Source organism: Danio rerio, chromosome 17, assembly GCF_049306965.1.
Source record: "Danio rerio strain Tuebingen ecotype United States chromosome 17, GRCz12tu, whole genome shotgun sequence".
Classification (NCBI taxonomy): domain Eukaryota; kingdom Metazoa; phylum Chordata; class Actinopteri; order Cypriniformes; family Danionidae; genus Danio; species Danio rerio.
The window spans coordinates 13,377,748-13,392,367 of NC_133192.1; the positions used below are offsets into that span (position 1 = coordinate 13,377,748).

Consider the following 14,620-nt stretch of genomic DNA (forward strand, 5'->3'; position numbering starts at 1 on the left):
CATGGTGTATTTCGTGAATTGTAAATGATTGTTCTGCCACTACAAATGTGTATTTTTTCATTTGAAACCTTAAACAAGTCACTTGTGATTAAAAACTCTGATCATTTGTGACTTACGACAACCGCGGAGCGCGTCTTTCTGACCTCTTGTGTAGTGAACTCATCAAGGGTTAATAATGAGCAGCCGCACTGAACTGTGAAGGCAGAGATGTCTTATCTCCGTTTGCAGACTACGTCATAAACAGACACGTGCGGGGGTAGGTGCTTGAGCACCTGCACTTTTTTTTTTTATCTTGGAGAGAAAGTGCCCCCTCCTTTGTGCATGGATCCCCTATCCACAACACTCTTTAGCTTCAATTGCGATCAACCTGTGACCCAATCATTCAACAGCACCAGTTTTGCCTTCATTTTTTTTCTTCTTCAAAATGAACCATCATTAAAAAGATCCGATTCCCTGCGGTTTGGACTGTTCACACTGTCAAGACAAAAACAGACGAGTCACATGTGCGAACAAATCCCAATAATATCCAGCTGCAGGCCCGCAGAACCACACACGTTTTAGGCACACACAATCTAGGCAAACCATATATGGTAACTAACTCTTTAGCATTATCGCCACCTATTGAATTTCACAAATATGGTTTCCCATTTCAGTCATTATTATTATTATATCGTAACGATTATTCTAACATCTCTGCAGTTTCTGAACTCAAATTATGTAAATATAAATAATTGGTTAAAGACACTTATATCTCAACAAATCAGATACGGGCCACATTTGCCTGCAGTCAAGACGTAGCTTAATAGTACTGAAGAAATGTATTTTGTATTGTTCATATTTTCATAAAGTTCTATATAACAGAATCTCACCTTTCAAAATCCTGTCAGTTTAATGTCGAAATTAACATAAAAGGCACCAAAATGGTTTTCTTTGAATTACTGCTTCAGTTCACATGACAAGTCAACGAAATGCGCACGTAGTAAATGGATCGTCACATGCCCTTGATTTATGTTTATCGTGCAAAATAAACAGGAATAACAATCAGAATGTATGTGTACATATATATATATATATATATATATATATATATATACATATATATATATATATATATATATATATATATATACATATATATATATATATATATATATATATATATATATATATATATATATATATATATATATATATATATAATTAAATTATTCAATAAATGGCTTTTTGTCACTTGTTGTCAAACTATTTTTCAAGTGATGTTTGAATAAATCTGACATGGCTATAGGGGAATTACCAACCAAGGTCACACAGGTTCAATCGTGCATAGCGGTTGCCAAAAAAACAAAACAAAAACAGAAAAAAGACCGGTTGCAATAGCAACATGTCGTGTTGTGCAGTAGGATGCCAAAATCAAAAGTCCAAAAATAAAAAACTTAAGTTATACAGTACACCACACTGCTTTAATGCCAACCGCAGACGTCTTTTGCTAACACCCATCAGAAGAGCTAAATGGAGTGAATTAGGAGGACCTCATTTAAAATGCCTGACTCTGCAGTTCTCATTTTACAGTATATCAGGTAAGTTCACGCTATCCTGAATCAAACACATTACTCATTTTTGATTGCAGCAGAAACCGTTAAATATAGTTAATTAAACTGCCGACACTAAATGCTAAGAGTGAAATGTAAAAGTGTAAGTTCATTTAGCCATTCACATACAGCAACAAACTCTGTACCGCATCAGATGTCATTCCCTCGCTGTGAATGCTGGTGCTCCCAGGTTTTTTCTACAACCTCGATGCGCATGCATCCTAAATGTTTACAAACCGGTAATTCGCCTATATGGTCATGTTAAGAAAAATATGGACAAAAGATTAAGATACCAACTGACAGAGCTTCATATAGTTTCCAGCATTATTTCCCACATTGTATTTCTTGAGAAAAACTGTACAAATTTAAATCAGTGAATATCAAATCAAGTCCAGAACTGAAAAAAGTTTGACAATGAATAAAGTAAATGCTTAATATTACATCCTTAGTTCATTTTCAAAACAGAAATGAACGATCAAGCGCACTCTGGGTGTTTGCATGTTGAGAAATATGATCAGTTAAGAGTATTCTGGTTAATGAACAAGTCTTATTCTGTAGATCCAGTAATATACAACACATTCAATTCACTTAGTCATTTCAAAATTAGTAAAGTAGTGTCCAGTTACAAATGCGCTCTTAAGGCTGTATAAATGTAGTATTTTGATCGCAAAGTTTCAGTCTTGTAAATAATGCAGGATGATTGATTTAATAGGTGTTTCAGGACCAAACTCCAGACTTTTCTCGCTTTCGACGGACAATTGCAGCCACATCATGTTTGAGAGTGGAGACGCACTGTTCCAACTGTTCAGAAAAGTCCTTCAGGAGAAAGGTATGTTCATCCACAAACAGCCTGAGACCCAACAGGTCTTCTTCCTCCTATGGAGACACAAACACTCAACAGTGTAGTATGCTCTCGTATCTGTTTAAATTCTGTGCAGGGTAAATATCTGAACAACGGGATTTCCACTGGTCATGAAGTTTATTTCCCAAGTCATGGTATATCAGAGACTTTTTTTTTTTAATCATGTCATTTTTATGTGGCACAAATATTTTTTTTGTTACAGTAGCCCCTTTCACACATATAGACCTTTCTGGAAAATTACCGGCAATTTTCCGGAAAGGTCTGTATGTGTGAACAGGCCCTTTTTGAAAATGCCGGTATATTCGTTCCAGCTATTTTCCTGAAAGAGAAGAACATTACCGGATACGTAATTAGCCGGAATGCTGCTCTGAGTGAACCAATGACTGTATAAAACGTGTGTGTGAATGCAGAAGAAAGATTGCCGGAAAGAGCGAGTTCACGTCTAGAACGAGCTGACATGGACGTCTACCTCGGCCAATAAGAACACTCAGACGCATTCACATCCACGCTTTTTATGAAGATAAAAGGCTTTATATATTTTCCCAGACACATTTAGCTGCTGTATGTTAGTCAGATAACAATTATATGTTCCTTTTTAATGCCAACTGTGTAAATGATTATCGATAAGATACTTATGATAAGCTGTTGTTCGTTTACCTTCAAGCTCTGCTTCCTTCAGTTGCGTGTCGCGTCGTGCTTGCACGTGAAGCAGCTGGTGAGCGCCAGCACACACACATATCATGTCCTCAATCTCAACTGGCGAAAGTGTTCCTCTATATGTTTTTATCGAAGTTGAGTTTGTAATGTAGTCAAATGTTTACAAATACAAGCGCAGCCGTTTAGAGCTCATTTCTGGTCAGGATGATTAACATTAATGATTTCAGAATTTACCGGTATTTTGTATTAGGTGTGTAAGTGGTCTTTTCCAGAATGATTCCATAACGTCCTCGCCTGTGTGACAGCGCTTTTTTTAATTTACCTTTAAAGTCGTTCCGGAAATTTTCCGGTATCACTGTGTGAAAGGGGCTAATGTCCCACCAGTTTTGCTTGTTGTGATGATTAAGCTACTTCGTTTTCCCCTTTTAAACATGCCAGAAAAATTTTAATTTCAAGCACTTCAGCTGCAAAATGACCTCTTCCAAGACTGGGTGCTCTTATTTCTTTTATTTTCAATATCTAAAGCAGGGATTCTCAACCGATGGGCCTTGGCGATCCTGCAGGTGGGCCGCGAGATAGCTCAAAATGAACTCTCAATAGTATACTACATTCAATTATCATTCATTTTCTTGTCGGCTTAGTCCCGTTATTTTATCCATACAGCGGAATGAACCGCCAACTCATCCAGTAAATTTTTACAAAGCGGATGCCCTTCCAGCTGCAACCCATCTCTGGGAAACATCCACACACACATTCACACACACATTCGTACACTACGGACAATTTAGCCTACCCAATTCACCTGTACTACATGTCTTTGGACTGTGGGGGAAACCGGAGCACCCAAGGGAAACCCATGGAACGCAGGGAGAACATGCAAACTTCACACAGAAACGCCAACTGAGCCGAGGCTCGAATCAGCGACCTTCTTGCTGTGAGGCGACAGCACTACCTACTGCGCCACTGCTTCGCCCTATTATACTACAATTTTTGGATATTATTATTAATATGGTATATTAAAATGATCGAAGTAATGCACTTTCTCCAGTTCTCTCATTGATTACTTCAAACACAGTGCAAAACAGCCTCATGATCATGTCTGCAACTAGTACACAAGTCTGTTCATTCACAAACTATGTGTGAAGTGAAAGTGAATGTCCCTCTTTAATATATTCGCATAGTTGTCCAAATTAAGGTCTTGTGAGTGTCTTATAACGGACACACGCACATACAGGAGAATCTAGTGAGGCGTGTTTCTGCCATAGAATGTAAAATAAACTTGCATATGAGCTTTACACGCACTCTGGCAGAGCCGTTCACTGTTCATGTCAGCGATCTCCCAATAGTATCCAGCTGCAAACTTGACGCATTTCAACAGATTTAAGGTGTTTTACTGTATCTCTTACATTTGTCTGTATATTTTTGAATAGTAGATATTTAATAGTAGATATTCAGTCTGACCAGTTTAAAGCAGAAGCTGGTCTTTTGCAGTCTTCCTGTTGACCTGTGGTTCTCATCGAATCTGTGTTTTAAAAATAATAATAATATTTATATGTTATATTATATGTTTTACTATGTAATATATTATATACTTTTATATATAATTAAATGTAAATAATATATATTTTTTGAAATGCCTATAATAGAAAATAATGGAAGGCACTACAAATGTTTAATATAAATGTTCATAAATAAAGGTTTAAATGAGCATTTCATATAAACATTTTAGAGAAAATGTCAGATAGGTGGGCCTTCAAAAATTGATCAGGGAATTAAGTGGGCCCAGAAGTAAAAAGGTTGAGAACCCCTGATCTAAAGTAAATGATCAATTGTTGCTCTCATAATGGCTAATAAATGATTTTCAGGCTCAACACTATTTTAATATTATGCAAAGCACAACAGTGCCCTGTTTTTCCATGCATTATAGTCCATTGAAATTCAGCTTTTTAGTCAGGGAGTTTGACATATTCTCACTTTAGATTTATAAGGTTTTATCTGACATTCTTATCAAAATTGAGTAATTGGCATATTTCTCTTACATGACAACTTATTTAGATTTAGTTTTTTTATAAGTTGTTTTGTTTTTTTATAAGTTGTTTATATTTTAAGACTTTTTATTTAAAAACAAATGTTACACACATACTGTTATCCATGTGGAATGCAAAAACTTTACAGCTTAATATCTCAAAATCATTCAGAACGCAGACAGAACCTTATAATTCCAAGGTGACGATCTGGCTAAGAATGAAACATTGGAACTACCAAGGCCTTATTGGCATGACTTTCATATACTTACACTGGGTTTGTGCCTTCGCAGGCGTTGAAGTTGCCCCCTAACAGAGGTCATGCTGTGGTAGAAAACCTTTAAGGCTTTTGCAAACTCAGCATCACAGCTGGGCCTCAGACTGCCTCTGCGTTCCTGTCGACCGCGGTTATTCTCCACACCTGTGGCACAAATACCTCTCTTCTGTTCACTTTCTCATTTCTTTAAGATACATATATATATTTCAAGCGTGTGTATGTTTACACATGAACATGACAAGAAACAATGGAATGCTTTTATTTCTACTCTGATATCCAGAAAGCACTGAACGCTGTGGGTTAATGTTGGAATCAGGTCTTGTTAGGGTACCTCTCTGTGCTTTTTAATTTTTTTGCCTTTTTAACCAAACTCAATTCTATTGACCCTTCGCTATTTAAACCTTCCTTGGTTACTGTTGCTACGCCTATCAAGCTTTCGTGCCTGGTACGTCTATTACAATATGTATGCAGTTTTTTGGAGAACTATGCCTTTAATATTTTAACACCCTTAGTATTTTGATCTAATCCCGAACAAGCCAACAATTTACATCAAATTCTTAAAAGAGCAATCAAGATAAAACAGTGCTCACCATTTCTGGATGAGTTGAGTTGCTCTCTCAAAGCGCTGTTTTCTTTCTTCAGTGCGGCGTTTGCATTTCTCAGCTTATCCAAGTCCTGATGAAGGGCTCGGAGAGATGAGCTGAGGTCAGAGCTGCCTGTTTCTGCAGTCTAAACCACCAATTAGAGAAGTATATTTGAGAGAATCCCAGCTTAACCCAGCATAGGTTTTCAAAAGCATCGAACATTTAAATCATCACACAATGGTCTGTTTATTTATGGACTATACCAAGTGTTCTGATGCACTGATCTTGTCAATAATAACGCTGTCCTCTTGAGTCATCTTCATTCCATCCATATTAGAGAGCAATTCAGAGCATCCTTCTGCAAACACAAGCATATTTATTATAATACATTTATATTAAGTTTGAGAATTCCTTAAAAGGCAAATAGTTTGTTTTGGCGCTTGCACCAGTTTCTACAGCTTCTTTTTATTTTCATTGATAGCATTTTCTTTTAATCTCAACATACACAACCATGCAAAAGCTTGAAGATTTTGTTTATTCAACAAGGATGCATTAATTTCACCAAAAAAAAAAAAAAAATGCTGAAAACAATTTTCACAAAAATATTAAGCAAATAATAATAATTGGTTTTAGTGGAACTTAAATTAACATGAATTGTTACTTGGGCACCACATTGCAATTTAAACATTTGTGAAAGATCACATGGCACTAAAGAGTGAAGTAATGGCTGGTAAATATTTAGCATTGCCATCTCTGAAATAAATTACACAATTACACAGTTTTATATATATATATATATATATATATATATATATATATATATATATATATATATATATATATATATATATATATATATACAGTTTTATATGTTGAAGTCAGCATTATTAGCCCCCCTGTTTATTTTTTACCCAATTTCTGTTTATTTAAGAGACTTTTTCAACACATTTCCAAACATAATAGTTTTAATAACTCATTTCTGATAACTGATTTATTTTATCTTTGCCAAGATGACAGTAAATAATATTTGACTAGATATTTTCCAAGACACTTCTATACAGCTTAAAGTGACATTTAAAGGCTAAACAAGGTTAATTAGGTTAACTATTAAGATTAGGGTAATTAAGCAAGTTATTGTATAACAATGGTTTGTTCTGTAGACTTTTGAAAATATATCAAGGTTAAAGGGGTTAATAATTTTGACCTTAAAATGGTGTTTAAAAAATTAAAAACTGCTTTTATCCTTGGCAAAATAAAAAAAATAAGACTTTCTCTAGAAGAAAAAATATTATCAGACATACTGTGAACATTTCCTTCCTCTGCATCATTTGGGAAATATTTAAAAAAGAAAAAAAATTAAAAGGGGCGCTAATAATTCTGACTTTAACTGTATGTATGTGTGTGTGTGTATATGTATATACAGTATATATACTATAATATGCAATGCTCAGAATATAGTAGTACACACCATTTTCTTATCCATCTTACTAAACTAAGTTAATCATGTTCTAACCTAATTTTAGAAGGTACACAAGCTGTTTTAAGTGAGTTTAACATATTATAAATTTAATGGACCCATGAGGTTAATTTGATTCGGCTTAAAGATTTAGGCAACCAGGATTTTTCTAGTTTAGGAATAGAAAGATAATGCATTTAAAATCAAACAGCTTATTGCAGAATTTAATTACAAACTACATTTTCTCTTGATTTTTCTAGTTAATATTATTAAAGTTAATAATATTTCACCCAAAAAACTAAAATAATTTGTATAATATAGGAGACTTTTACCCTGCAGGCCCCAGAGCTCCAGCACCAGGGCATTGCTCTGCAGATAGTTGAGCAGATCCTGAGAGGTTCTCAGAGCAGTGAACTGGACTCTATGATCCAACAGCGGATTCACATTGTGCCAAACTGCTGGAGTGTAGAGCGGCTGCGGACAGTCAAACACCTGAAACCTGACAATCACAGTTCAGCGTTTTTTTTTTGTCTGTTACTTTACCATAAAGTAACATGAGCATGAAAATTTATGCAGATATTTCTGAGTTCAGTAAGCCATGAATTATAAGTGTGGCGGCATGGTGGCTCAGTGGTCAGCCAGTAGCCAATTTCCCAGTACTGGGTGTTGCAGCTAAAAGAGCATCCGCTTTGTAAAACATATGCCGGAATAGTTGGCGGTTCATTCCGCTGCGGCGACCCCATATACTGTAAATAAGGGGAGCCGACGGAAAATTAATAAATGAATGACCTATAAGCACAGAATATTAGGGACAAAACCAAAAATTAGGATTTAAAACAAATCAAACAAACTCAGATTGCAGTGCTTTGGATGTACTTTTATATGCTAATGGTGATGCTTCATAAAGAGCTTTTCTTCAGCTCAAAAAAGGCTTAAAATTCTCAACAGAATTCTATCATCACTATTATTGTGTCAGTTTTGTTAGATTGATTTACTAAAAACATTTTTGTTAATTCAAATACGACTAAATAAAACCAGATATTAATTCAAGATGGAAGAACAGATTGTTTTTTTTTTAAATTAGCTTAAGTTGAAGTTTTTAAATAAGTAACAAATAATACTAAAACTGAAATAATAGTAAAAATATCTATATTTTTAAATGACAAAATCACTTAAAATAAAAAAATATATATCAATTTAACTATCTAGTATATAATAAACAATACTAAAATAGCACAGATTAATTAATGTGATTAGTGTCCTAAGATCCAAACTAATCTGCTTAACAATTGTGGTTCATAATCAATTATTCAAAACAACAATAAAGTCGCCTCAGAAATTTACTACAAAACTAATCTGCCATACAAAGCAGTTTATAAGAAGGTAACATCAAACTCTCTTTAACATAACATCAACACTGATCCAAAGTAACCCAACACAATCTCACTCTTTAATTCATATAAATCTGTATTACCTATATTTTAAGATGATTTGTTCATTTTAAGATGATAAAACTTGTTAAAGTTTTAAAATAGGTAACAAAATAATACTAAAACTGAAATAAAAGTAAAAAAAACATTAAAATGACAAAATCACTTGAAATAAAAATAAAAAGGAAATTATCAATTCAACTACACTAGTTTATAAACTACACTAAAATAGCTCTGATTTAGACCATATCTACACTGCGGTGTTCGATTAGTGTCTTAAAATGCAAACTAATCTGATTAACAGTTATGGTTAAAAATCAATCATTTATAACAACAATAGTCACCTCATTTTTTTCCTGCAAAACTAATCTGCCATCCATACAAAGCAGTCTATACATACTTCATGAAGTTAACAACAAACTCTCTTTAACAATGTCAACACTGATCCAAACTAACACAATCTCACTGCACTTTGAAACTTTTTGATTGAGTGGCTAACTCATATAAATTTGTACAATTTCATTCAAACCTTTTAGTATGATTTGCTCATCCCCCAATGACAGCTGGGATTAATAGTGTTGTTTGGAGCGATGCCACTTTTTAACAAAAAATTATGTTTTCACAGCAAGAGTCCCAGCAGGGCCAGTTGGTATTTCTGTGTGGAGTTTGTCTATGGTTTCCCCCACAGTCCAAAGACATGCAGTTTAAGTGAAATGGGTAAACAAAATTGGCCGTGGTGTATGAGTGCATTGGTGTTTCCCAGTCAAGGGTTGCAGCTGGAAGGGCATCAGCTGCATAAAACATATGCTGGAGTAGCTGCCAATTCATTGTGCTGTGGTGACCCCTGATAATTAAGGAACTAAGCCAAAGGAAAATGAATGAATGAATGAATTAATTAATGAATGAATGAATGAATGAATGAATGAAATATGTTTAGTTTATATGAATTAGCCACTCTGCTGACAATATGTAAAATAGTTGTTTCCTTGTGAGATGGCTTTGAACTAACCCTATTTGCACGCCTCTGTTCCGAGCCTCTTTAACCCAGCGTAATCCACAGCACTGATCCAAAACCAGCTGAAAGTCCAGCCGTTTGCCAAGCAGCTCTGAAGGGTCAATTAAGATGTCATCTTCACCAAGAGCTCTGCAATGTAGAAATACCACAGCATTACCAATACTTAGAAGATATACAGTAACATTTGAAGTGACTTAAAACCTTTCATAAAAGTGTTGAGTAGCAGATAGCAGATTTCATGGACCCTTTTCACATTTCTGGGTTTCTCAATCATAGTTGAATAAACGTTGAGTGCAGGGAATAAGAAAGAACAACTAATACTTTTTTTACAATCCTATTTGCTGAAATAATAAACGAAAAAAAATCCATGATGGTGTTATCAAGACAGCCAGAAGAGAGATTGACGTCAAATGTCCATACACTGCATTACAATTGGCTTGCACACAGGGCTGGGTTAAGAACACATTGGGCCCTGGGGCTATAGCAAAATCAAGGGATCCATTTATGTTACAAAAGTAGCTTTTTTCCGCTATTATTATTATTATCATTGATATTAATTTGCTAAGTAATCTTATAATCTAATGTTCCACTATTTGATTATTGTAAATGTTTTCTGTTTCACTAAAGTAGGTGTACAAGCATACAAAATTAACCACATAACATGAACATAACATTTTAAACAGGCTGCAAAAATCAGCAAAAAGTAAAAAACACATTTTCAATACTTCCTAAATGAGTGCTTTAGAATAAATACTTTCAAAAGGACTACCTTTAAAAACTTTACTTTAAACATTAGCTAAGAAGAAATCCCTAAAATGTCTATAAAATTCTTGATTCTATTTTCCCATTTGGTCTTGAGTCAATCGATTACAGAAGGTTAGCATGTGTTTTTTTCCCCTCAGATATATTGTCTCATGAAAGCCAGCGCCAATATTTCATTGCTCCAGATTACTGTCATGTTTAATAAAAGAGGAAATACATTAATTAAATTTTGTTCTTTCTAACTGGTTCAGTTAGACTTAAAGCATGTATTTTCTTGCGATAGATAGGCTACTCCGCTATGATGGACCTCTTGATAATTGTTGTGTAGGCCAGTGTTTCTCAAGTGGTAGGTCGTGACCAAAAAGTGGGTCGCGGGAACATTTTCAGTGGGTCGCGGAGTTGTGTGGTCAAAAAAAACAACAAAAGTTACATTTTTTACTTATTTTGCTTAATACAGATTTTATTTTGAAATGTGTGAGCGACAACCCTACCGTTTGAAATGTGAAATTTAATTTAATTATAGCAACAAATATGTCGAAGCGCAAGTACGACCCCAAATATGTAAAGTATGGATATATATATGGACGACAAAAAAGACTTAAAGCCTCAGTGTCATATGTAGTGAGGTGCTCTCATAAGAAAACATGAAACCTTCTGAATTAAAACGCCATTTAGAAACCAGAAAACATGTTTATTAACAGTTTATTAATTACAGTATTTGTTGTTTTTACTTTGTAATATTTCTATAATTTGATCCATTTTGTTAAATGACAGTGTTTATAGTAAAATAGTGTTTATTTGTAAGTCTTTTGATTTTGATGTATCTGTCACTACTTGTTTATGTTAACAAATAAATACAAATTAATTATAAATTCCTAAAATTGTATTATAGTTCCTAAAAATTTGGGTCGCGGCTTGATGACCATGTAAAAATGTGGGTCCCATGGCCAAACCAGTTGAGAACTATTGGTGTAGGCTATTCCCTCTGTGCAGGTAAAAGTTTGGGTGTGATCTTGGTTAGCACAATCTCATTTGAAGGTCACATCAATAATATTATGCGAACTGCATTTTTCCATCTGCGTAATATCACTCGTCACCGCCCTTCTCTCACAACCAAAAACACAGCAATTCTTATCCATGCATTAGTTACTTCACGTCTTGACAACTGTAATGCACTTCTTTCTGGACTTTCTTCTAAACTTCTCCATAAACTCCAACTGGTTCAGTAGCATGCAGCTCATGTCATTTTGGGACTTCCATCTCACGAGCATGTCACACCACTTCTCTACCGGAAGCCAGTGAAGCTGATAGAGTTTTGTATTGATTTTAAAATATTAATTTAAAATATTACTTCTAACTTTATTACTTCTAACTTCTAAATAGTACTTCTAACTTTCAAGGCACTTCATAATCTTGCTCCTCAGTATCTCACCGAACTTCTCCATACATATACCTCTTCTCGCACTCCTAGATCAGTCAACTCTTTCTCCCTGGTGCCACCTCGCACTCGATTAAGCACAATGGGTGCCAAGTCTTTTAGCTCTATGGCTCCTCAGCTATGGAACTCACTTCGCCAGGATCTAAGGAGCAGTATAATAGTCTTCACACTTTTAAATCTCGTCTAAAGACCCATCTTTTTAAGCAGGCTTTCCTTTATGTTTTATCATGTTTTTTTATCGTGTTATTTTATACTCAGGATGTGTCTGTACCTGCAACTCCTTACATGCATTTAAAATCTTGTTTGGCTATGTTTTACTAATTTAAACTAAAATGTTTTTTTAATTATTAATCGACCTTGGGTGTCTAGAAAGGCACCATTTACAAATAAAATGAATTATTATTATTATTATTATTATTATTATTAGATTTGGTTGCACACTGTCTCTGTTATATTATTTGAGTGCAGGATTGCGTGGGATTGCACAACCGAGACTGCACTTATGAGCAGGGCCGTGCACAGGGGGGTGGCCCAGTGGCTAGTGCCACTGCCACTCTGCCCTCATTGGCTACGGTATCCTGCTAAGCAGGCGAATGTATTTTTTGTTTTACGATGCATTTGGTTAGCCGACGAACTTAACTGTCCACTTTATTTTGATGGTCCGTTTGTTGAATTTAACTATACTAACTCTCAGTAGATTAAAAGTAGACTGTTAGGGTTAGTGTAAGTTGACAAGTCAGTTGAATGTCTGTTAAAGGAACAATATCAACAGACATTAGGCAGACAGTCTACTAATACTTAAATGAACCATCAAAATAAAGTGTTACCTTTTGTTTGTTTTTTTTGTAATGTGATGCAAACATGATATAATACATACATGAATACACATAAAAGCACATGATTTATTTTATTATTTAATCTTAACATTATAACTTTTAAGGATTTAGGATGCTGATGACCGTTAAAGACACCATAACTTGTGAAAAGGGTCTATTGGAAAGCATAAATGTTACCCACAATCCTGCGGGGCTGCAGGGCACAAGCTGCGCCTGCAGTATGGCCTCCTCTGTTCCCTCCGGACCCACCATTTCCACCTGCTCCTCCAGAGGGATGCGAAACGCCAGCGACTGCAGCCACAGGTGAGCACTGCCCAGGTGCAGAGGCTCCAGAGGGTCCCAGAACGGGTCTCTGTCTCTGGGAAGTGGAGCTCGGTCTGCACCCTCTCCTCCTGCCACCTGCTGCTGGTACACTTCCTCCATCAGAAACTTGCGGTTGATAAATTTAGCTTTGGACCACATCCACACCTAAAACAACATGTGTGTACAGGGGCTTCAGGCGCTAAGAAAAAGCATGCAAATTTAGAAACAACTGAGCTTTTGGGGTGTGTTCACACTTGGTTTGATTTAAATTAACTCTCTGGTGCAGTTAGGTTGTTATTTGATTAAGATTGAATGCTGCTATTTGAACCTTGGTGCATAATAAAAGATGGGTCTCGGACCGGTTCACTTCCAGACAAACTCTGATGTGGTTTGACTGAAATATGATCAGGAAGTGAAGCCACGTGCTGGAAAATAAATTAAAAAATTTGATGTTCCTGTTTTTAGTTATTAAAAGGATAGTTTACCCAAAACTGAAATTTTCCTCATCATTTACTTACACCCAAGTGGTTCTAAACTTTTATTTACATTTACATTTAGTCATATGGCAGACGCTTTTATCCAAAGGGACTTACAAATGAGGACCACGAAGCAATTTACACAACTATAAGAGCAAGAATAAATAAGTGCTGTAGGCAAGTTTCAGGTATGTAAAGTGTAAGATGCAAATTTGTAATTTTTTATTTATTTATTATTATTTTTTTTAATACAGTTGGCAGTGGAGCCAGAGAGGCAATTGCAGATTAGGAAGCGAAGTGGAGACTAAATAGTTGAGTTTTTAGTCGTTTCTTAAAAATAGCGAGTGACTCTGCTGTTCTGATGCAGTTAGGGAGTTCATTCCACCAACTAGGCAGATTGAACGCGATTGTTCGGGAAAGTGATTTCTTCCCTCTTTGGGATGGAACCACGAGGCGACGTTCATTCACTGAACGCAAGTTTCTGGAGGGCACATAGATCTGCAGAAGTGAGAGCAGATAAGAAGGAGCAAGGCCAGAAGTCACTTTGTAGGCAAACATCAGAGCTTTGAATTTGATGCGAGCAGCAACTGGCAGCCAGTGCAAACGGATGAGTAGCGGAGTGACATGTGCTCTTTAAGGTTCATTAAAGACCACTCGTGCTGCTGCGTTCTGAAGCAGCTGAAGAGGTTTGATAGAGTTAGCTGGAAGCCCGGCTAGTAGAGAGTTGCAATAGTCCAGTCTGGAGAGAACAAGAGCTTGAACAAGGAGTTGAGCTGCATGTTCAGATAGGAAGGGTCGGACCTTTCTGATGTTATAGAGTGCGAATCTGCAAGATCGAGCAGTTCTAGCAATTTGGTCAGAGAAGTTTTCACCATTTTGGATGCAGTATTGGTTGCCCCATCCATCTGGAT

General features: G+C 35.7%; 1 protein-coding gene across 5 annotated transcripts in view; it reads right to left on the reverse strand.

Annotated features, from left to right (window-relative positions):
* Positions 1 to 1,901: 1,901 nt before the first annotated feature.
* Positions 1,902 to 14,620, reverse strand: part of kif28 (kinesin family member 28) — a 40,015-nt gene continuing 27,296 nt past the window's right edge. For 4 of the 5 annotated variants that reach the window (XM_073928214.1, XM_073928213.1, XM_021467304.3 and 1 more), the window contains exons 17-23: positions 13,112 to 13,398; positions 9,889 to 10,023; positions 7,782 to 7,948; positions 6,257 to 6,351; positions 6,000 to 6,138; positions 5,405 to 5,553; positions 1,902 to 2,465 (exon numbers count right to left, since the gene is read on the reverse strand). In XM_073928214.1, the coding sequence (XP_073784315.1) occupies positions 2,307 to 2,465; positions 5,405 to 5,553; positions 6,000 to 6,138; positions 6,257 to 6,351; positions 7,782 to 7,948; positions 9,889 to 10,023; positions 13,112 to 13,398 (1,131 nt within the window). In that variant the 3' untranslated portion in view covers positions 1,902 to 2,306. Of the gene's footprint in view, positions 2,466 to 2,626; positions 3,820 to 5,404; positions 5,554 to 5,999; positions 6,139 to 6,256; positions 6,352 to 7,781; positions 7,949 to 9,888; positions 10,024 to 13,111; positions 13,399 to 14,620 lie in introns of those variants that run through there. The other variant, XR_012393244.1, reaches the window with a different exon arrangement.